The 21,882-nt window shown below is 56.2% G+C and overlaps 1 protein-coding gene across 4 annotated transcripts in view; it reads right to left on the bottom strand.

Moving 5' to 3' along the window:
* Positions 1–1,293: 1,293 nt before the first annotated feature.
* Positions 1,294–21,882, bottom strand: part of LOC123383567 (ral guanine nucleotide dissociation stimulator-like) — a 30,316-nt gene continuing 9,727 nt past the window's right edge. For 3 of the 4 annotated variants that reach the window (XM_045051469.1, XM_045051466.1, XM_045051468.1), the window contains 3 exons: positions 3,790–3,849; positions 2,681–2,847; positions 1,294–2,410 (listed from right to left, as the gene is read on the bottom strand). In XM_045051469.1, the coding sequence (XP_044907404.1) occupies positions 1,947–2,410; positions 2,681–2,847; positions 3,790–3,849 (691 nt within the window). In that variant the 3' untranslated portion in view covers positions 1,294–1,946. Of the gene's footprint in view, positions 2,411–2,680; positions 3,850–4,449; positions 4,650–5,437; positions 5,520–21,882 lie in introns of those variants that run through there. The other variant, XR_006593387.1, reaches the window with a different exon arrangement.

The raw sequence follows: 21,882 nt of genomic DNA, 5'->3' as shown, positions 1-21,882 counted from the left end.
GGGAGATCAGGGAGCCCTGCAGTATTCCTGTGTGCCTTGTGGTGGGTCACCAGAGGGTGCTGTGTGGCTGCTCATGACAGGGACACTGCTCCCCAAAGATGGGGCTGGCAGGTGGCGGGTGTCACTGCTGGAGGAGCCTGAAGGGTGGAGGGGCTTGACTCGCTATCAGAAGCCTGACTGAGTCTCCATCCTGCAGTCTCCTTGAGTTCCTGATGTGCTGTGTAAAGGACTCTCTGGCTTGCCGAGGTCCAGGTGGTTCTTGCTGTTGCCACTCAGTCGTCAGGATGAACACATTCAAGTCATGGTCTTTAACTCATTCACCTGACCTGCACTTAAGGTGCTTTCCTGAGAGTAAGCAACCCAGCCTGGGAGGAGAGCCAGCAAGCAGACAGCAGTGGCCCAGCCTGTATCCTCCACTGGCCTGAAAGCAGGGACTGGCTGCTCTACTGAGAAGCAGAGCTATGGAACAGGAGGTGCGCAGGCAGTTGGGGTTTGTCATGGGATGGGGCCTGCATGGGTGTGTTCCAGGGCATGGGGCAGGTATGCTGTGCAGGAGGTCAGAATGAGGGAGTGTGGTTTCTTTCCTGCCCCATGGGTCACTCCTAGGTACCCTGATGGCCTCAGTGCTGGCTTGTCGTCCTGATTGTTCAGGGATCCACTCAGTCCCAGGGGTCCCTGCTTTCCACATAAGACCCCAACGGAATCAAGAGTCTGTAGATATTGGAACCTGGAGGCTACGCCCGAAAAATGCATATAAAGTATGTCCCCAAAGTTGTGCTAGGTGTACACACCTACAGAAAGGGAGAGTTTCGGTACACATGTACCTTTCTGTACAATGATGAGAGTCAAAATATTGCAATTGGCCCAGTCATTCAGCTTCTGGAGACGCAGAGTAAAGGATGATGTGTGGCCCTTGAGAATGCAGAAGGGGACAGGACTGTGCCTGTCCACTGTGGGGACATCCCATAGTACAAGACCATAGTCCTGGAGGGATGCCCAACCTGTCACACCACTCATGAACACAAACACAGACACCTGCTGCACTCAAAGCCAAAGGACTCTGAAGATGACACCGTATCTTCTGGGCCAATATTTCTTGAAAGAGTATACATTTTTTCTGCCTATGTACTTGTTGTTTCCTATTTATTTATTTATTTGGAGAGAGCGAGAAGAAGAATCCTGACCAGGGCTTCAAGCTGTCATTGTAGAGCCTGACTTGGGACTTGATCTCAAGTACCGTGCGATCATGACCCGAGCCAAATTGGACTCGGAAACTTGCCCATTGAGCCACGTTGGTGCCTGTCCTCATTATTAAATCTTCATTTTACTGAATACATGTCACCTGTAGGAAACCTTTCAGAACTTTATACTTTATTGCCTAATAGGTTAGCATAAATGGAATATTGACGGTTTCATTTGGGTGTTTTTATAGTATGCACGTTAGACCAATATCACCATGGCCAGTCGAGGAAAATGAAAGATTTTCAAGGTATTCGCTCTGGTCCAGACATTTCTCTTCTGGCTTCTGCTCTTGTGTCAAACCTCAGAGGGTCCCCATGCCAGATAATGAAGATATTTCAAGTGGGGGCTTCACCTAATCTTTGTTCTTTGAGGACTATTCCTCTGTCATAAAAAATATTAGTGCCATTGAATATTTAAGCAATTATTAATCAGTCTCCTGTCATGTAGCCAGACACAACAGGCCATGTTGTGTGTTTGCACACACATGGAAATCCCAGAGGACCTGAAGCAGCAGAAACCGAGATCGCTGGTTGCAGAGACTGGGGTGAGGGAATGAGCCGTGGGTGACTAGTAGTCCACGTGTCTCTGTGATGGAAATGTTCTAGGAGTACATAGTGGTCACGGGTGTAAAATCCTGCGAATGTACGTACTGACACTTGAAGTTGTAATTTCAAAGGATTAGAGTAAATTGTTTGGAACTTAGTTTATCTTTTATTTATAGAACAATAATATATAAGGACAGTAAATACCTCTATAAGAACTACAGAAATGACAAAGAACGCAATGACAGGGTCAGGGAATTCATCCTTTGGGGCTGCAGCGGACATGAGCCGCCGTTGGGGAGCAGAGGCTGGTTGCTCACCGGCAGGAGGTGGTTGTTCCAGCCCTTCCGTGACCCCGCCGGCTGGGGCTGGGGGCTGCTCATGCTCTGGGGCCACCAAAGGGGCAGGTGGCTCTTCCAGCTCCTGACTGTCAGCCAGAGCTGGGAGTACCTCCTGCCCTGTTGGGGACGCTGCAGTGAGGGTCTCCGATTCTCGTACGCGCTGAGCTCCAAGAGAACTAGTGGCTTCAGGCAGCCTGGGCTGCGTGGCTGCAGTGGGCACCACAGAGATAGCGGGGGCTCGCTCCTGAGGGACGTCTGAACGTGGCTCTGGAGCTGGTGCCATGGCTTCAAAAATAGAAAGTGTCATCACCGTGATTGCCATTCCATGGCAGGAAACCTCTCCCGCAGACATTGTCATCTGAGTCAAAGAACCCACCAGGAGGAAATCTCCCAGACGGCAGGCTAATGGAACAGTGATCTGAGACTAGTCCCTACGCCTGACCCACCTGCAGTCTCAGGAAACATGTTCTCTGTGGCATACCCCGTCCCTTCCTCATGCCCACATCTCCCACCCAGAGTCCTCCTCGCCCAGAGACTCTGGCTCATTGGGCTCACGGTGTTTCCGCCATGAGTAGAGAAGGCGGGCGCGGCGCTGCAGCTCGGAGCCCGGCATGTGGACCCCTACAAACGCCCGCAGCAGCTTCAAGCTGGTGAAATCTGGAGGCCGGAAAAAGTCCTCGGGGTAGTGATCCAGCCAGGTGCCCAGGATGGAGGAGATGGCCCTGGGGATACAAAAGTAGCCAGAACAATCACCATGGGGTGTTCCCCCCACTGATGTCTCAGGACAGGCCTGTGGGACCTGGCCTCTATGCCTCCTGCTCCTGGACGTCCAGAGGGTGGTTCTGTACGTGGTCCACCTGTGATTTGGCAGTCCCGCCTACGAGTGACCTGGTCACTGAAGAGGGACCGTCAAGATTCTGTTTGACGGGAACCCCTTAGCCAATGATGTGGTCGTCTCTGTCCTTCTTGGGGAAGCCAGCCAGACTCTTCGCTGTGTCCCGCTGCCTACCTCCCACTGGAATTCAAGTCCGTGCGTGAGTGGAGGGGTGGTGTCGGGGTGAGTCAGTGCCTTCACTGCATACCCTAGCGCTCCACAAAAATCTGCGCAAATACGGGACAAGAGGACTCTGTCTCTTACCTGGGCTTGCTGGGACCCTCCTGATGCCCTCAACGTGACGACCTGTGCCTCTGTGCTGCCTCATGCACTCAGTGCACGTGTGGGTGTCCTCCCGCTGACACCGTTCTCCCATCGTATGGGTGATATGTGCTCCTTGAGCCCTCACTGTGTCTCCTGTACCCTGGCTAAGCACGCACTGTGGATGTTCCCCAAGGTGGTGAGCGTGATGCTCCCCAAAACCGTTATTCTGGGTCCCCTGATGGGGGTCTAGGCAAGGCTGTGAGTGGGAAGGGATGGGGCTGGACTTTCTAAGGGGCTGATGCGGTCCTCTGGCGCCCTCTGCTGCCTCCCTGTGCCCACAGCCCATCCTCTACCAGACAGGACAGAACCCCTTTCCTTGCTTTCAAGAGAAAGCCCTCAGAACTTTGCCCTCTCACAGGACTCTCAGACGTGTGGGATGCTGGGTCCTGCAGCCCCTCCCACGCACAGTCTCAGCACTGCCCTCTTGGAGAAGGAAGGCCCTCCAGCCTGAGCTCAGCCTACTCACCGTTTCTCCTGCTCCCGGGGTCCGCCATCCTCCTCAGCCTCCGAATGGAAGCATCCGTATCTGGAGGAGGCCAGAAGGACATCATATGAGCTGTCCTGTGGATGCTACGTCTTGTCCTATCCAGAGTCCCTGACTGCTGACTAGAATGGAGCTCTGGAGGGGAGGGTACCGTCCGCTCTGCGCATTGGATCCCAGTCAGCTCCTACAGAAGTGCCTGCACCTAGTGGGGCTTCGTGCGTGTTTGAAGAATGATAGGGCCCGAGTCAGCTCCATCACACATATTGGTGTGGGTCTGGGCGTCCTGCTCATCCTGGGCATCGTTGACTGGTTTGAGCCAGGACTCAGACACACAGATAGAGCCTCCAGTCTCCTTTTCCAATGGGAAAACAGCCCAAGTCAACACCTGGCGACAGTGAGGGATGAGGCAGAAAGTTGATCATGGGCAAGAGGACAAAGATGACCCAGCAGAGACGCAGCCCTGCCAGCAGAGCTTTCCACAGGCCAGGGTGACTTTCCCTGCAGTGCCCCCACTGAGGACCTGGAGTGTTTCTACCCGGATCGGAGGAACAAAGTGAGAGGCCAGGACGTTTGGTGACTTTCCTGAGACTCAGAGCTTTCAGGGGCTGAATCACACTGGGCTGTGAAGGGCAGGGTGCTCACCTCATAAACAGTATTTCCAGGACCTACTGGGTGGTAGCAAAAGCTCTGTACGTGCTCAAGAATGTGAAGAGGTAGGAGGGGTCTCTACCCAGGAAAGCAGGTACCAGGTGCTCCACTCGCTGTTCCAGTAGCATCCAGCCTCCTTCGGTGGTCCCTTCCTCACGGTTCTCATTGTCGGGCATGGGTGAGATGTTCATACCCTGAGGTAGAACACAGGAGGGACACAGAGTCAGACACAGCACCATGGACATCAGGAGGCTTGGGGTCCAGAATGCAGACCAAACCCCCAAGCCGTCCGTGACTTGTGGCAAGAGTGAGACCTGGGTGCCCAGAGTCCGAAGAAGGATGTTGGCATTCACACGAGAATTTGAGGTGGGAAATGGCTGAACACGTTAGGATCTCCGATCTGACATCCCCACAGGTGAGGGAATTAAAAGCAAGAATGAACTACTGGGACCTCATGAAGATAAAACCTTCTGCACAGCAAAGGAAACAACCAACAAAACTCAAAGGCAACCAATGGATTGGGAAAAGATATTTGCATATGACATATCGGACAAAGAGCTGGTATCCAAAATGTCTAAAGAGCTCACCAAACTCCACACCTGAAAAACAAACAATCCACTGAAGAAGTGGGCAGAAAACATGAATAGACACTTCTCTAAAGAAGACATCCGGATGGCCAACAGGCACATGAAAAGATGCTCAACGTCGCTCCCCATCAGGGAAATACAAATCAAACCCACACTCAGCTATCACGTCACGCCAGTCAGAGGGGCCAAAATGAACAAATCAGGAGACAGGAACAGGACGACGTTGTCACTGCTCTAGTGCTGTGGGACGGTGGTCCCTTGGGGGTCTTGGGGATCTCGGACGAGCCCCCAAATGTTATGGCCAGAATCGTGATCCCCAAACACCGCCAGGGAGCCGAGTCCAATGTAAAAGCAAAGGAGCCTTTATTCCAGCTAGCTAGAGCTGACTTCCCTACCTGCACAGAGGCAGCGGTGAGATACCAGGGAGAGCAAGTTACCAAAGCAGAAAGGTTTTATTGGGGCTTAGGGGCAGTTGGTGAGGTAATGGCTATGGCCTCAGCCGATTGGCTGGGGAAGGGCCCCATTTCTGTTAGGTGGGGGAGGGGGTGGCTCAAGGGGAGCACCAACTCCCCTAGGGCAGTTGGTGAGGTAATGGCTATGGCCTCAGCCGATTGGCTGGGGAAGGGCCCCATTTCTGTTAGGTGGGGGAGGGGGTGGCTCAAGGGGAGCACCAACTCCCCTAGGGCAGTTGGTGAGGTAATGGCTATGGCCTCACCTGATTGGCTGGGGAAGGGTCCCATTTCTGTTAGGGGGGGGAGGGGGTGGCTCAAGGGGAGGAGGTGTGGTCAAGGTGAATGACACAGAACAAGATGAGGTCTGCCAGCATAGGCCAGCCCTTTCAGAATTACCCTCAGTGTTTTGTGGTGCATATCTAGGGATGCATTTTCTATGTTTTGTGGGACATAGGTTCTCACAGATCACTACTTAAAAATTCTTGCCTTTAAAAGAAGGAAGGAGTGAAAAGGTGGATATTTTAGGCATTCTAGACCAGGCTGATAACATGCTCCCATGTGCATTTCCTTGTTCTCTTTCCCTTTTATCACCCCTTGTGCTGCTGGCTGTGCAAGTACCTGATATCCTCAGGAGGGAGAAGGGAGAAAATGGAGGAACTCTGGGTTCTTCAGTGACCACATGAAGGACTTTAGTCTCCAATCTAAACACACACCCACCCTGAGTGCCCATGGAGGTCTGACTGGGTTGGTGGTTGGCGGGTGGAGGTAGGATCCTACGAAGGAAGGAACGAACTAACGAAGGAAGGAAGGAAAGCGTGGACCTGCGGTTGTGGGAAAGTGTCAAGGCAGGGCCAGGGAAGTGGTAGCCATGAGCAGGAAGAATCTTTCCTGCCTGTGAAAATGAAGTACAAGGGACCTGAGATTCCAGAGAAACATTCCAGGGAGAGTCAGGTTGGTGGGCCTGAGTTGCTGGAGGCCAGCAGGGGACGGTGTTGAAGGGATTGAGAGTGGAAGCAGCAGGTGAACACAGGCCTCCTGCCTCCCCCCTCCACACCTGCTCTCCTGCCCTGCCCAGCCCCGCCGCGCGCCCCGCCCCGCCTCTGGTGGCAGAGATGCACCCTCTGATGGGGAGGGGGAGATCTCACCCGGCTTGTGGCGAAAGGGGGTCCTCTATCGTGCGAGTCAGTGGGACTAGGGGGTAGGAGTCTGGATAAGGGCAAGTGCAACTCCCTGTTGAGCTCTTCGTTTCTGAAGGCAATGTGCATTCCATCAATGAACTCGGAGTCAGTGAGGCAGGAATAAGTGGCGCTTCTGTGTTTCAGAGGGTGGTGCAGACTCTTTCCTCCTTGGAGATGTGTGCTGAAGAGAACTGGGTGTTGTGGATGGCGTCCAAAGTCATCTCTTTGGGACATGTTGGGTGGGAAAGTCTTCTTCGCACTCTGGCGAGGAAGGTGGATGGAAAAGCTCCTTGTCCAAGGCAGACTTGTGGGTTTTGTTGTTCCTATCGGTGGGGCGTGGTGCTTCCCGTTTCCGTGGAGCACCTCCTGTCTTGCATTCGTTCCTTGTTTCAAGAGTTTCAGTCCTTGGCAATCACATCTCCTCCGGGACTCCCCAGGCAGCACGAGGGAGAAGTGACTCGGAGCCCACCGGGTCCCTAGAAACCAGTGCGTGTGCACTGGAGCAGGCAGTGCTCCTCTCTCAGCCTCTTTTGGAAATGAGGTCTTGAGCAAACGGTCTTTCATTGCATGGGTTGTACCTCTCCCCGGTTGTTGGGGGGGGGTGTGTGTGCGTGAGTGTGGTTTTGTGGCCCGTGTGGAGTCCAGACCGCTTCAGGGACCCAGTTCTTTGCAAGGAATGCGTTTTGTTGCATGGGAATATCTCAGTTCACTAGAGAGATCCAATCCTGTCTCAAAGGCTGATACCGTCCTGAAGGCAGCACCTTGACCTCACTGAAAGTAAAGGCCTAAGAGCAGAGGCTTTCCCACACTTCCATGTCGAGCTGACTGGTGCTTTATATTTTCAGGAAGATGGTGTGGTGTAGGCCACTTGGAGCAGCTCAGGCTCCTAAGCGTCTGTTGGGTCCCCGAGGGGTGAGTTGTGTCTCTCCGGAATGAAGGAGATTATGGTGACCTTGAGTATCATTACCTTCACGATTACCGTGATTATTCTGCCTGAGTCATCGCATGGATATTGTTCCGTGAGCTCGCCACGTGAGAGGTTTCCTTGGTAAAGTAGTCGCCGTGCGTGTCCTCGAAACTTGGTTGTGGTCCGAACACCTTTGATGCTTTGCAAGTCCTGAAGCGGCTCCACGGGTGTGCAGTCCCTGTTGCCATATAGGTGAGGAGGCAGAGTCTGTTGACCTGAAGCCCGTCCAAGTATCCGGGGAGATGTGCGACGGCCTCTCCCTGAGGCACTGGGTTCCTAGCCGGCACCACCCAGAATCAGGCAGGGAGGTTTTCTTGCTGCCAGCGGGAAGTCCTGAGGAGGGAGGGGGAGCCGGACACCGTCGGGGGAAGGAAGGGATCCCTCCCCTGCCTCACCAGCCTCAGCAGTTGCCTAGGTGCTGGCCACGAGGGAGGGGACTGCCTATGCGTGTTTGTTTTCTCGTTGGTCTTATCCCACCTTGGTAGGGCCCTTAGCCTGTTGCAGGCACTGTTCTGAGCACTTGAGAGATCTATGCTGACGACACAGAGTACCTCGGCAAGGACTCTGGTCCCCGTTCGTATTTCCAAGGGAAGATGTGAAAGAATGTGTGCCGGGGGTCCCTGCTGTGAAGGGGGAAGACTCGAGCCATGAAGCCAGGCAGTCGGGCTCCACTTGAGCTTGCTGCACCGCTGGCTTTCCCACTGCTGCCTGTGGAGAGGCAGGGAAAGCATTTGCACCTAGCGTGCGTGTCCTGCGAGCACAGGTGGGCTTGGAGACGTGCGTGTGCCCTCAAACGGGGAATCCAGCAAAATAGGCTCTGGGGCCTGAGTCACGCCCTCTGCGGGGAACCCTATCATTTCACATCCAGCGTGAGACACTTTGGAGAGTGACACGCGGAGCTCTTAGTGAGGGTGGCGGCACAGCGGGGGGCATGGGTCAGCGGGACCTTCCGAGGACCCCCGCCCCGGCCCCCCCCCGCCCCCGGTGCTGTGCTCCCCCTGAATCCCAGGCAGGGCTGGAAGGAGGAACAGGCTGTCGATGGCACCGTCCCTTCCGCAGGGAGGCTTCTTGGGAGCTGGTGACTGAGGTGACCTTTGCGAGTTCCCCCTCTGAATTGCAGGAGAAGCGGCCGAGGGCCCTCATTGCATGCGGTCCACACTCCCCGTCGCCCCGTGTGCCAGTCGCCAACGTCGCAGGCGCCCAGGTGGTGAACGTGGTCCCCGAGTAGGGGAACCCCAAGGCCGTGTCTGCGTCCTCAAATGCTGACGTTCTCTGCTTGTGTCCTGCGCCCCGGCTGGTCCGAGACCCTGAGCACAGGGCCTGCAGGAAGGGTGAAGGGTGCGAAGCTGTCTCCTGGTAGGGAGCTGCGGTGAGGTCGTGCCCGGTGGCCTGCGCTCAGCTGCAGGGCACCTTGGAACCCAAAGCCACGACGTTTCCCATGGGACACAGTGCGCTCAAGGGGAACCTGGGGAGTCATCAGGCCCTAAGGGTAGGCAGGCATGACCTTTATCCGTGGGCCTTTGGATCAGAGCGCCCGCTTTGCTACATATCGTCAGGGCAGCCTCTTTGGAAGACAGAGGGCAGGTTGTGGACAGTTGTAGAGCATCCTTCCTGGTGGTGTGTGTCGTAAGGGCTCTGACCTTGCGGAAATGGGCGGGGATGGATGGAGTGGACTCCTGAATGGAACCTTCCCCGGGCGCCTGGGTGGTTCAGTGGGTTGAGCTTCCGACTTGGGCTCAGGTCCCGCCCTCGCGGTTCCTGAGTTCCAGCCCCGCGCTGGGCTCTGTGCCCACAGCTCAGGCCCTGGGGCCTGTTTTCAGATTCTGTGTGTGTCTCTCTCTGCTTCTCTGCCCCTCCCCCACTGGCGGTCCCTGGCTTGCCGGCTTGCTCTCTGGCTCCCTGTGTCTCCAGAGTGAAGAAACATGAACAAATAGGAAATAGAACGTTCCCCAGGGCAGGTGCTGGCCACGGGCACAGCCATTCATTCGCTGTAGTCATGAACTCGACGGTGTTCCTTTAGTGTTATCATTTGAGGTTCTTTGTTTCTTTCATTCATTCTGAGACACGGAGAGAGAGTGGACGCATGCACGTGTGCCTGGGAGCAGGGATAGGGCAGACAGGGAGGGAGAGAGAGAGGAGGGCCAGCGGGCTCCGCATCGTTGGCGCCCATCTTGAGGTGGGGCTCCTTGTGGAGGCTCAGCCTCACAAACTGTGAGATCGTGACGTGAGCCGAGATCCAGAGCCACACGCTTTTGTTTCTTTTTAAATGTTCACGTCTGAGAGAAAGCGAGAGAGACAGAGAGAGCACAAGCGAGGGAGGGGCAGGGAGAGAGAGAGGAAACCCAGAAGGGAATCAGGTTCCAGGCTCTCAGCTGTCCGCACGGAGCACTAGGCGCGACTCAGCTCAGGAACCCTGAGAGCCTGACGTGACCCGAAGTCGGACCGTTACCCAGCTGAGTCATCCAGGCGGCCCACAGAGTTTGCAGTGTGTCTTTTCAAAAGAAAGAACAGCTACGTTTATATATAGATCTAGCTACCTGTGTGTCCGTATGGATACCTGTGTACATACACATACGTGTGTACATATACGTACACACATTCGTGTATGTGTATATATATGTATATGCATACACACTCGCGCACGCACGCACACACACACAGATGCACACAGAAACACATACACACGCACACACACACACACACACACACACATACACACACACACAAACCCCATGTAAACTGAGCCAAATGGTCTTCTCAGTGGAGACGCAGAGCCAGGAGGGAGGCATCAGCACAATGTTCAAAATGAAAGGGAAACGTCGTTCTCGTATGTATCAGTACGTGCCATGACAGGGAGACACACGTGCGGGTTCTGGAAGGACAGGAAGCTGCTCCCACGGACAATGCAGGCAAATGGTCCCTATGGAGCCAATGGAACCCTAGTGCACTTGTGGTAGGAGACCGATAAAGGAGGCCGAAAACTGGTGACCTTTCTAATGCTAGCAGAGGGCATTTGCATTTGTATAGCATGCGATCATTGACGTTGCCCCTGGGGGGAGAAGGGTTTTGCATCTCTAGTCTCCTAGGTTTGCGGCTTAGTTTTCTCTTCCCTTGTGCACTTGAAAGAGTCCTGACAGGTCCTGATGGTACACAGTAAGTCCAGGTCACCAGAGTCCAGAGTCCCTTGGTGGGGCTTGTGGGATGGTGTCCTTCCCATGACCATGAAGTCCACAGACCAGTGTTGTGCTTTGGCTGTAAGTCCTGTTTCTACCAGGTCCAGTCTGGGGGTGCCTCTTTGCAAGTCCTCAGGTGAGGACACGTGATGAAGGCTGCCCATTGGGACTGGCCTTCGATGATCCATATGTCCGTGACTCCCTGCTCTCCTTCCAGGGCTGCGTAGGTTCGTGCCCTTGATGCTCCTTTCGTAGAAAGCCTCGACTGCTTGGTCTCTCTACTCCTCCTCACCCTGGACGGTAGTCCAGTGGCTCCCCTTGAATCCTCAGGCATACGTTTCCTTGCCCACCTCTGCACACTGGCCCTCCAGAGCAGGGTCGGGTACGCCTTGCGCGTTCAGTCGATGCTTGCTGCACAATCGCATGGGTGATGGCCTCTCTCTCTCTCTCTCTCTCTCTCTCTCTCTCCAAAAGAAAGAAACGTTGAAAAGCAATTGAAACCCAAGGAAAGAAAAATGGCACGGAGGATTTGGGATCTGTGGCACCGTGTGAAGAAAACATGGGGGTTGGGAGGTAGTGGAGGTGGACAGGCGGTTCCACAGAGTTGAAGGACGTGCCACAGTCAGCGGTGGCAGGGTGGACTTGAGGGTGGGACCGCTGGTGGTGCAGTCCAGGTAGGGCCATGGGAAGGGCATGCAGAGCTGAAAAGCACTGGCCTTTCCAGGAGAAGGGAGGTGGAAGGAGTCTCGTGTGCCCAGTGTGTCTCCCTGTCCCTTAGGGCTGCCCTTGCGGTCACGGGTCACGAGCGAGGAGGGTGCACGGCTGTAGATGTCCCCGGTTGGCGGGAATGTGAGGCAGAGTGAAGAAGAAACACAGAGGCCTAGGATGCAAGAGGGATCACTGGGTTCACGTCCAGCCACCTCCCTGGGAAACCAGCTATGCAAAAGGTTCCTGGGTCTCTTGAGGGGTGACAGGGAGGTGTCCACCTTGGGAGGAGACACCTGCCAGTCCCTGTCCCACTGGCCTGGTCTCTGGAGCCCTCTGCCTGGCTCCCGGCTGTCAGGCTGGCGGGCAGTGGGTCAGAGCATCTGGTGGGCACAGGGAGGTGCGGTGGTGCAGACGGTGGCGCCAGGGAGCTGTGCCCCCTGCGGGGGGGTAGGGGTGGGGGTGGGGGTGGGGGGGATGGGGCGGCTTGGATCCTGGGCCCAAGCAGGTGTGCGGGAGCGCGCGCGCACGAGTGCGCGCATGCGCGTGGGCCGGGGCCGGAGCCCGGTGAGGGACACAGCTGAGGCTGCAGCGGTGCTGTGAGTCCTGGCTCCCAGCCCGCCTGCCGCCCCAAGCAAGCCCCCAAGTGTCTGGGCCAGCCAGGGACTGACGCCCACCTCAGCCCCCGACCGGGGACATGCTGCTGCCTGGCTCCTGCGACCCGGTAGCCATGGCATTGGCGGTAGGGGTAGCGGTAGTGCTCGCGGGAGCGCTGGCGGGAGCGCAGGCGGGGCCCCGCGTGGAGAAGACTGGGAGCCACGAGCCTCCAGCCTCGGAGGGTGGCGGCCCTGCTGCTCCTGCTGCTTTTGGAGCCACAGGCCTGGGAGCGGGACGCGCTTCCCGGGCGCCTCGGGGTTTGGCCGCGCTGGTGGAGTGCCAGCACTGGCTGGGGCAGAGCGCGATGCAATGCCCCCCGTCGCCCCCCAAAGACCATCTGGGAGAAGCCTAAAGGTGGAGCAGCTGAGACCCACAGCCTCCCTCCAGGACCTGCCTCAGTCGCGGTGCTGCCAAGGTAGGGACCCTAGCGACAAGGTCGCACGTGGCCTTCCCCCCTGCCCCTCTCTGTCTTCCCCTTCCATGAGCACCTCCCCCCCTCCCTGGTGCTCTGGGCTTCTTCTTGGGCTCCTTTGCGGCTGCGGTCTGGAGGCCTCAGGAGTGGGCTTTCTGGGTTGGACCCCGGTTCCCTGGAGGAGGAGGGCCCCAGATCGAGTAGGGGATTAGGCCCAGGCGGTGGGGAGTGTCTCAGGTCGAGAGGGGGGGCACCCTGAGTGCCCATGGAGGTCTGACTGGGTTGGTGGTTGGCGGGTGGAGGTGGGATCCTACGAAGGAAGGAAGTAACAACGAAGGAGGGAAGGAAAGCGTGGACCTGCGGTTGTGGGAAAGTGTCAAGGCAGGGCCAGGGAAGTGGCAGCAGTGAGCAGGAGGAATCATTCCTGCCTGTGAAAATGAAGTACAAGGGACCTGAGAGTCCAGAGAAACATTCCAGGGAGAGTCGGGGTGGTGGGCCTGAGTTGCTGGAGGCCAGCAGGGGACGGTGTTGAAGGGATTGAGAGTGGAAGCAGCAGGTGAACACAAGCCTCCTGCCTCCCCCCCTCCACACCTGCTCTCCTGCCCTGCCCAGCCCCGCCGCGCGCCCGCCGCGCCCAGCCGGGCCCGCCCCTGGTGGCAGAGTTGCACCCTCTGATGGGGAGGGGGAGATCTCACCCCGCTTATGACGAAAGGGGGTCCTCTATCATCGTGGGAGTCAATGGGACTAGGGGGTAGGAGTCTGGATTAGGGCAAGTGCAACTCCCTGTTGAGCTCTTCCTTTCTGAAGGCAATGTGCATTCCATCAGTGAACTGGGAGCCAGGGAGGCAGGAATAAGTGGCGCTTCTGTGTTTTAGAGGGTGGTGCAGACTCTTTCCTCCTTGGAGATGTGTGCTGAAGAGAACTGGGTGTTGTGGATGGCGTCCAAAGTCATCTCTTTGGGACATGTTGGGTGGGAACGTCTTCTTCGCACTCTGGCAAGGAAGGTGGATGGAAAAGCTCCTTGTCAAAGGCAGACTTGTGGGTTTTGTTGTTCCTATCCGTGGGGCGTGGTGCTTCCCGTGTCCGTGGAGCGCCTCCTGTCTTGCATTCGTTCCGTGTTTCAAGAGTTTCAGTCCTTGGCAATCACATCTCCTCCGGGACTCCCCAGGCAGCACGAGGGAGCAGTGACTCGGAGCCCACCGGGTCCCTAGAAACCAGGGCGTGTGTACTGGAGCAGGCAGTGCTCCTCTCTCAGCCTCCTTTGGAAATGAGGTCTTGAGCAAACGGTCTTTCATTGCATGGGTTGTACCTCTCCCCGGTTGTTGGGGGGGGGGGGGAGTGTGTGTGCGTGAGTGTGGTGCTGTGGCCCGTGTGGAGTCCGGACCGCGTCAGGGACCCAGTTCTTTGCAAGGAATGCGTTTTGTTGCATGGGAATATCTCAGTTCACTAGAGAGTTCCAATCCTGTCTCAAAGGCTGAAACCATCCTGAAGGCAGCACCTTGACCTCACGGAAAGCAAAGGCCTAAGAGCAGAGGCTTTCCCACACTTCCATGTCGAGCTGACTGGTGCTTTATGTTTTCAGGAAGATGGTGTGGTGTAGGCCACTTGGAGCAGCTCAGGCTCCTAAGCGTCTGTTGGGTCCCTGAGGGGTGAGTTGTGTCTCTCCGGAATGAAGGAGATTATGGTGACCTTGAGTATCATTACCTTCACGATTACCGTGATTATTCTGCCTGAGTCATCGCATGGATATTGATCCATGAGCTCGCCAAGTGAGAGGTTTCCTTGGTAAAGTAGTCGCCGTGCGTGTCCTCGAAACTTGGTTGTGGTCCGAACACCTTTGATGCTTTGCAAGTCCTGAAGCGGCTCCACGGGTGTGCAGTCCCTGTTGCCATATAGGTGAGGAGGCAGAGTCTGTTGACCTGAAGCCCGTCCAAGTATCCGGGGAGATGTGCGAGGGCCTCTCCCTGAGGCACTGCGTTCCTAGCTGGCACCACCCAGAATCAGGCAGGGAGGTTTTCTTGCTGCCAGCGGGAAGTCCTGAGGAGGGAGGGGGAGCCGGACACCGTCGGGGGAAGGAAGGGATCCCTCCCCTGCCTCACCAGCCCCAGCACTTGCCTAGGTGCTGGCCACGAGGGAGGGGACTGCCTATGCGTGTTTGTTTTCTCCTTGGTCTTATCCCACCTTGGTAGAGCGCTTAGCCTGTTGCAGGCACTGTTCTGAGCACTTGAGAGATCTATGCTGACGACACAGAGTACCTCGGCAAGGACTCTGGTCCCCGTTCGTATTTCCAAGGGAAGATGTGAAAGAATGTGTGCCGGGGGTCACTGCTGTGAAGGGGGAGGACTCGAGCCATGAAGCCAGGCAGTGGGGCTCCACATGAGCGTGCTGCACCGCTGGCTTTCCCACTGCTGCCTGTGGAGAGGCAGGGAAAGCATTTGCACCTAGCGTGCGTGTCCTGCGAGCAGAGGTGGGCTTGGAGACGTGCGTGTGCCCTCAAACGGGGAATCCAGCAAAATAGGCTCTGGGGCCTGAGTCACGCCCTCTGCGGGGAACCCTATCATTTCACATCCAGCCTGAGACACTTTGGAGAGTGACACGCGGGGCTCTTGGTGAGGGTGGCGGCACAGCGGGGGGCATGGGTCAGCGGGACCTTCCGAGGACCCCCGCCCCGGGCCCCCCCCCCCCCGCCCCCGGTGCTGTGCTCCCCCTGAAACCCAGGCAGGGCTGGAAGACGGAACAGGCTGTGGATGGCACCATCCCTTCCGCAGGGAGGCTTCTTGGGAGCTGGTGACTGAGGTGACCTTTGCGAGTTCCCCCTCTGAATTGCAGGAGAAGCGGCCGAGGGCCCTCATTTCATGCGGTCCACACTCCCCGTCGCCCCGTGTGCCAGTTGCCAACGTCGCAGGCGCCCAGGTGGTGAACGTGGTCCCCGAGTAGGGGAACCAAAAGGCCGTGTCTGCGTCCTCAAATGCTAACGTTCTCTGCTCGTGTCCTGCGCCCTGGCTGGTCCGAGACCCTGAGCACAGGGCCTGCAGGAAGGGTGAAGGGTGCGAAGCTGTCTCCTGGTAGGTAGCTGCGGTGAGGTCGTGCCCGGTGGCCTGCGCTCAGCTGCAGGGCACCTTGGAACCCAAAGCCACGACGTTTCCCATGGGACAAAGTGCGCTGCAAGGGGAACCTGGGGAGTCATCAGGCCCTAAGGGTAGGCAGGCATGACCTTTATCCGTGGGCCTTTGGATCAGAGCGCCCGCTTTGCTACATATCGTCAGGGCAGCCTCTTTGGAAGACAGAGGGCAGGTTGTGGACAGTTGTAGAGCATCCTTCCTGGTGGTGTGTGTCGTAAGGGCTCTGACCTTGCGGAAATGGGCGGGGATGGATGGAGTGGCCTCCTGAATGGAACCTTCCCCGGGCGCCTGGGTGGTTCAGTGGGTTGAGCTTCCGACTTGGGCTCAGGTCCCGCCCTCGCGGTTCCTGAGTTCCAGCCCCGCGCTGGGCTCTGTGCCCACAGCTCAGGCCCTGGGGCCTGTTTTCAGATTCTGTGTGTGTCTCTCTCTGCTTCTCTGCCCCTCCCCCACTGGCGGTCCCTGGCTTGCCGGCTTGCTCTCTGGCTCCCTGTGTCTCCAGAGTGAAGGAACATGAACAAATAGGAAATAGAACGTTCCCCAGGGCAGGTGCTGGTCACGGGCACAGCCATTCATTCGCTGTAGTCATGAACTCGACGGTGTTCCTTTAGTGTTATCATTTGAGCTTCTTTGTTTCTTTCATTCATTCTGAGAGACGGAGAGAGAGTGGACGCATGCACGTGTGCCTGGGAGCAGGGATAGGGCAGACAGGGAGGGAGAGAGAGAGGAGGGCCAGCGGGCTCCGCATCGTTGGCGCCCACCTTGAGGTGGGGCTCCTTGTGGAGGCTCAGCCTCACCAACTGTGAGATCGTGACGTGAGCCGAGATCCAGAGCCACACGCTTTTGTTTCTTTTTTAATGTTCACGTCTGAGAGAAAGCGAGAGAGACAGAGAGAGCACAAGCGAGGGAGGGGCAGGGAGAGAGAGAGGAAACCCAGAAGGGAATCAGGTTCCAGGCTCTGAGCTGTCAGCACGGAGCACTAGGCGCCACTCAGTTCAGGAACCCTGAGAGCCTGACGTGACCCGAAGTCGGACCATTACCCAGCTGAGTCATCCAGGCGGCCCACAGAGTTTGCAGTGTGTGTTTTCAAAAGAAAAAACAGCTACGTTTATATCTAGATCTAGCTACCTGTGTGTCCGTATGGATATCTGTGTACGTACACATACGTGTCTACATATACGTACACACATTCGTGTATGTGTATATATATGTATATGCATACACACTCGCGTGCGCGCGTACACACACACACAGACGCACACAGAAACACATACACACACACACACACACACACACACACACACACACATAGACACACACACAAACCCCATGTAAACTGAGCCAAATGGTCTTCTCAGTGGAGACGCAGAGCCAGGAGGGAGGCATCAGCACAATGTTCAAAATGAAAGGGAAACGTCGTTCTCGTATGTATCAGTACGTGCCATGACAGGGAGACACACGTGCGGGTTCTGGAAGGACAGGAAGCTGCTCCCACGGAGAATTCAGGCAAATGGTCCCTATGGAGCCAATGGAACCCTAGTGCACTTGTGGTAGGAGACCGATAAAGGAGGCCTAAAACTGGTGACCTTTCTAATGCTAGCAGAGGGCATTTGCATTTGTATAGCATGCGGTCATTGACGTTGCCCCTGGGGGGAGAAGGGTTTTGCATCTCTATTCTCCTAGGTTTGCAGCTTAGTTTTCTCTTCCCTTGTGCACTTGAAAGAGTCCTGACAGGTCCTGATGGTACACAGTAAGTCCAGGTCACCAGAGTCCAGAGTCCCTTGGTGGGGCTTGTGGGATGGTGTCCTTCCCATGACCATGAAGTCCACAGACCAGTGTTGTGCTTTGGCTGTAAGTCCTGTTTCTACCAGGTCCAGTCTGGGGGTGCCTCTTTGCAAGTCCTCAGGTGAGGACACGTGATGAAGGCTGCCCATTGGGACTGGCCTTCGATGATCCATATGTCCGTGACTCCCTGCTCTCCTTCCAGGGCTGCGTAGGTTCGTGCCCTTGATGCTCCTTTCGTAGAAAGCCTCGACTGCTTGGTCTCTCTACTCCTCCTCACCCTGGACGGTAGTCCAGTGGCTCCCCTTGAATCCTCAGGCATACGTTTCCTTGCCCACCTCTGCACACTGGCCCTCCAGAGCAGGGTCGGGTACGCCTTGCGCGTTCAGTCGATGCTTGCTGCACAATCGCATGGGTGATGGCCTCTCTCTCTCTCTCTCTCTGCAAAAGAAAGAAACGTTGAAAAGCAATTGAAACCCAAGGAAAGAAAAATGGCACGGAGGATTTGGGATCTGTGGCACCGTGTGAAGAAAACATGGGGGTTGGGAGGTAGTGGAGGTGGACAGGCGGTTCCACAGAGTTGAAGGACGTGCCACAGTCAGCGGTGGCAGGGTGGACTTGAGGGTGGGACCGCTGGTGGTGCAGTCCAGGTAGGGCCATGGGAAGGGCATGCAGAGCTGAAAAGCACCGGCCTTTCCAGGAGAAGGGAGGTGGAAGGAGTCTCGTGTGCCCAGTGTGTCTCCCTGTCCCTTAGGGCCGCCCTTGCGGTCACGGGTCACGAGCGAGGAGGGTGCACGGCTGTAGATGTCCCCGGTTGGCGGGAATGTGAGGCAGAGGGAAGAAGAAACACAGAGGCCTAGGATGCAAGAGGGATCACTGGGTTCACGTCCAGCCACCTCCCTGGGAAACCAGCTATGCAAAAGGTTCCTGGGTCTCTTGAGGGGTGACAGGGAGGTGTCCACCTTGGGAGGAGACACCTGCCAGTCCCTGTCCCACTGGCCTGGTCTCTGGAGCCCTCTGCCTGGCTCCCGGCTGTCAGGCTGGCGGGCAGTGGGTCAGAGCATCTGGTGGGCACAGGGAGGTGCGGTGGTGCAGACCGTGGCGCCCAGGAGCTGTGCCCCCTGCGGGGGGGTAGGGGTGGGGGTGGGGGGATGGGGCGGCTGGGATCCTGGGCCCAAGCAGGTGTGCGGGAGCGCGCACGAGTGCGCGCATGCGCGTGGGCCGGGGCCGGAGCTTGGTGAGGGACACAGCTGAGGCTGCAGCGGTGCTGTGAGTCCTGGCTCCCAGCCCTCCTGCCGCCCCAAGCAAGCCCCCAAGTGTCTGGGCCAGCCAGGGACTGACGCCCACCTCAGCCCCCGACCGGGGACATGCTGCTGCCTGGCTCCTGGGACCCGCTAGCCATGGCATTGGCGGTAGGGGTAGCGGTAGTGCTCGCGGGAGCGCTGACGGGAGCGCAGGCGGGGCCCCGGGTGGAGAAGACTGGGAGCCAGGAGCCTCCAGCCTCGGAGGGTGGCGGCCCTGCTGCTCCTGCTGCTCTTGGAGCCAGAGGCCTGGGAGCGGGACGCGCTTCCCGGGCGCCTCGGGGTTTGGCCGCGCTGGTGGAGTGCCAGCACTGGCTGGGGCAGAGCGCGATGCGATGCCCCCCGTCGCCCCCCAAAGACCATCTGGGAGAAGCCTAAAGGTGGAGCAGCTGAGACCCACAGCCTCCCTCCAGGACCTGCCTCGGTCGCGGTGCTGCCAAGGTAGGGACCCTAGCGACAAGGTCGCACGTGGCCTTCCCCCCTGCCCCTCTCTGTCTTCCCCTTCCATGAGCACCTCCCCCCCTCCCTGGTGCTCCGGGCTTCTTCTTGGGCTCCCTTGCGGCTGCGGTCTGGAGGCCTCAGGAGTGGGCTTTCTGGGTTGGACCCCGGTTCCCTGGAGGAGGAGGGCCCCAGATCGAGTAGGGGATTAGGCCCAGGCGGTGGGGAGGGTCTCAGGTCGAGAGGGGGGGCACCCTGAGTGCCATGGAGGTGTGACTGGGTTGGTGGTTGGCGGGTGGAGGTGGGATCCTACGAAGGAAGGAACGAACTAACGAAGGAAGGAAGGAAAGCGTGGACCTGCGGTTGTGGGAAAGTGTCAAGGCAGGGCCAGGGAAGTGGCAGCCATGAGCAGGAGGAATCATTCCTGTCTGGGAAAATGAAGTACATGGGACCTGAGATTCCAGAGAAACATTCCAGGGAGAGTCGGGGTGGTGGGCCTGAATTGCTGGAGGCCAGCAGGGGACTGTGTTGAAGGGATTGAGAGTGGAAGCAGCAGGTGAACACAGGCCTCCTGCCTCCCCCCCTCCACACCTGCTCTCCTGCCCTGCCCAGCCCCGCAGGGCCCGCCCCGCCCCTGGTGGCAGAGTTGCACCCTCTGATGGGGAGGGGGAGATCTCACCCCGCTTGTGGCGAAAGGGGGTCCTCTATCGTGGGAGACAATGGGACTAGGGGGTAGGAGTCTGGATTAGGGCAAGTGCAACTCCCTGTTGAGCTCTTCCTTTCTGAAGGCAACGTGCATTCCATCAATGAACTCGGAGCCAGGGAGGCAGGAATAAGTGGCGCTTCTGTGTTTTAGAGGGTGGTGCAGACTCTTTCCTCCTTGGAGATGTGTGCTGAAGAGAACTGGGTGTTGTGGATGGCGTCCAAAGTCATCTCTTTGGGACATGTTGGGTGGGAAAGTCTTCTTCGCACTCTGGCGAGGAAGGTGGATGGAAAAGCTCCTTGTCCAAGGCAGACTTGTGGGTTTTGTTGTTCCTATCCGTGGGGCGTGGTGCTTCCCGTGTCCGTGGAGCGCCTCCTGTCTTGCATTCGTTCCGTGTTTCAAGAGTTTCAGTCCTTGGCAATCACATCTCCTCCGGGACTCCCCAGGCAGCACGAGGGAGCAGTGACTCGGAGCCCACCGGGTCCCTAGAAACCAGTGCGTGTGTACTGGAGCAGGCAGTGCTCCTCTCTCAGCCTCCTTTGGAAATGAGGTCTTGAGCAAACGGTCTTTCATTGCATGGGTTGTACCTCTCCTCGGTTGTTTGGGGGAGGGGGAGTGTGTGTGCGTGAGTGTGGTGCTGTGGCCCGTGTGGAGTCCGGACCGCGTCAGGGACCCAGTTCTTTGCAAGGAATGCGTTTTGTTGCATGGGAATATCTCAGTTCACTAGAGAGTTCCAATCGTGTCTCAAAGGCTGAAACCATCCTGAAGGCAGCATCTTGACCTCACTGAAAGCAAAGGCCTAAGAGCAGAGGCTTTCCCACACTTCCATGTCAAGCTGACTGGTGCTTTATGTTTTCAGGAAGATGGTGTGGTGTAGGCCACTTGGAGCAGCTCAGGCTCCTAACCGTCTGTTTTGTCCCCGGGGGTGAGTTGTCTCTGTCAGTAATTCAGAATATTATGATTATCTTGAAGATCATTATTTTGTTGATTACCATGATTACTATATTCTGCATAATCCATGGCATGGCATTTGATAAGGAACTCGATACCCGGAACCTTTTCGTCACCAAAGCTCACTACAACAAGGAGTAAAACAATCACTGTTGTGCGATGGACAATGCACCTTACCTTTATTGTACTATTTTAGTGGTATGTCCATACGTTTAGAGTAATGAAAGTGTCCACTTAGATCTAAGGAGTTTTTTGTGACATCATGGTACTTCAAGAAACCATAAAAATAATGGAAAATCTAAGTTATCTAGTAATCTAAGCACTGTGTTCTTTTGGATATGAAATCCTAAGTAAAGAACTCATCTTGCAAAAACTGTCAAGACCTGACAATTCCTTATTATTCTAGTAGGTCTAGTGAATGGAATGGACTGAACTAAGGTCTCTGAAAAATAGGAAACTAGAATTTGAGATATTGAGTCACCTTACTCTCCCTTTCCCTGTTGACATGGTCTTATTTTATTCGGGGATGTCTTTTGACCTTTACCCTATTTCCCTCCTTCCTGCCCCCCCACCTTTGCAATCATCTTTATGTATTGATGGGCTTGTTTCATTCTGTTTTGAGGATATTTGTTTTTTGTTTTCTTAGTTTTTGTTTCAGATTTCCCATATATGTGCGAGCATTTATATGTGTTTTTCTCTGTGTGAGTTCTTTCACTTGGCATAATGCCCTCCAGGCTATTATAAACACTGTGGCATGATAACAGGTGTGAAGTCATTTTTGGGAGTTAGTGATTTCATGTGTTCTGAGTAGTACCTGGGGGGGGTGGGTAATTGAGGGAAGTTGCTGGATGATATGGATGTTCTCCTCTGAATTGTGTGAGGAAACTTTACATTGTTTGCGACTGCCTCTGCACCAAGTTCCAATGCCACCAACAGGGCCCAATGATTCGCTTTCTTCCACATTGTACCCGACGCTTGTGTTTTCTTGTCTTTTTGATAAGA

The sequence above is a fragment of the Felis catus genome (genome assembly GCF_018350175.1).
Source record: "Felis catus isolate Fca126 chromosome A2 unlocalized genomic scaffold, F.catus_Fca126_mat1.0 chrA2_random_Un_scaffold_43, whole genome shotgun sequence".
Taxonomy (NCBI): domain Eukaryota; kingdom Metazoa; phylum Chordata; class Mammalia; order Carnivora; family Felidae; genus Felis; species Felis catus.
Note: the sequence above shows the minus strand (reverse complement) of the source record. Positions and strands in the feature narration are given on the sequence as shown.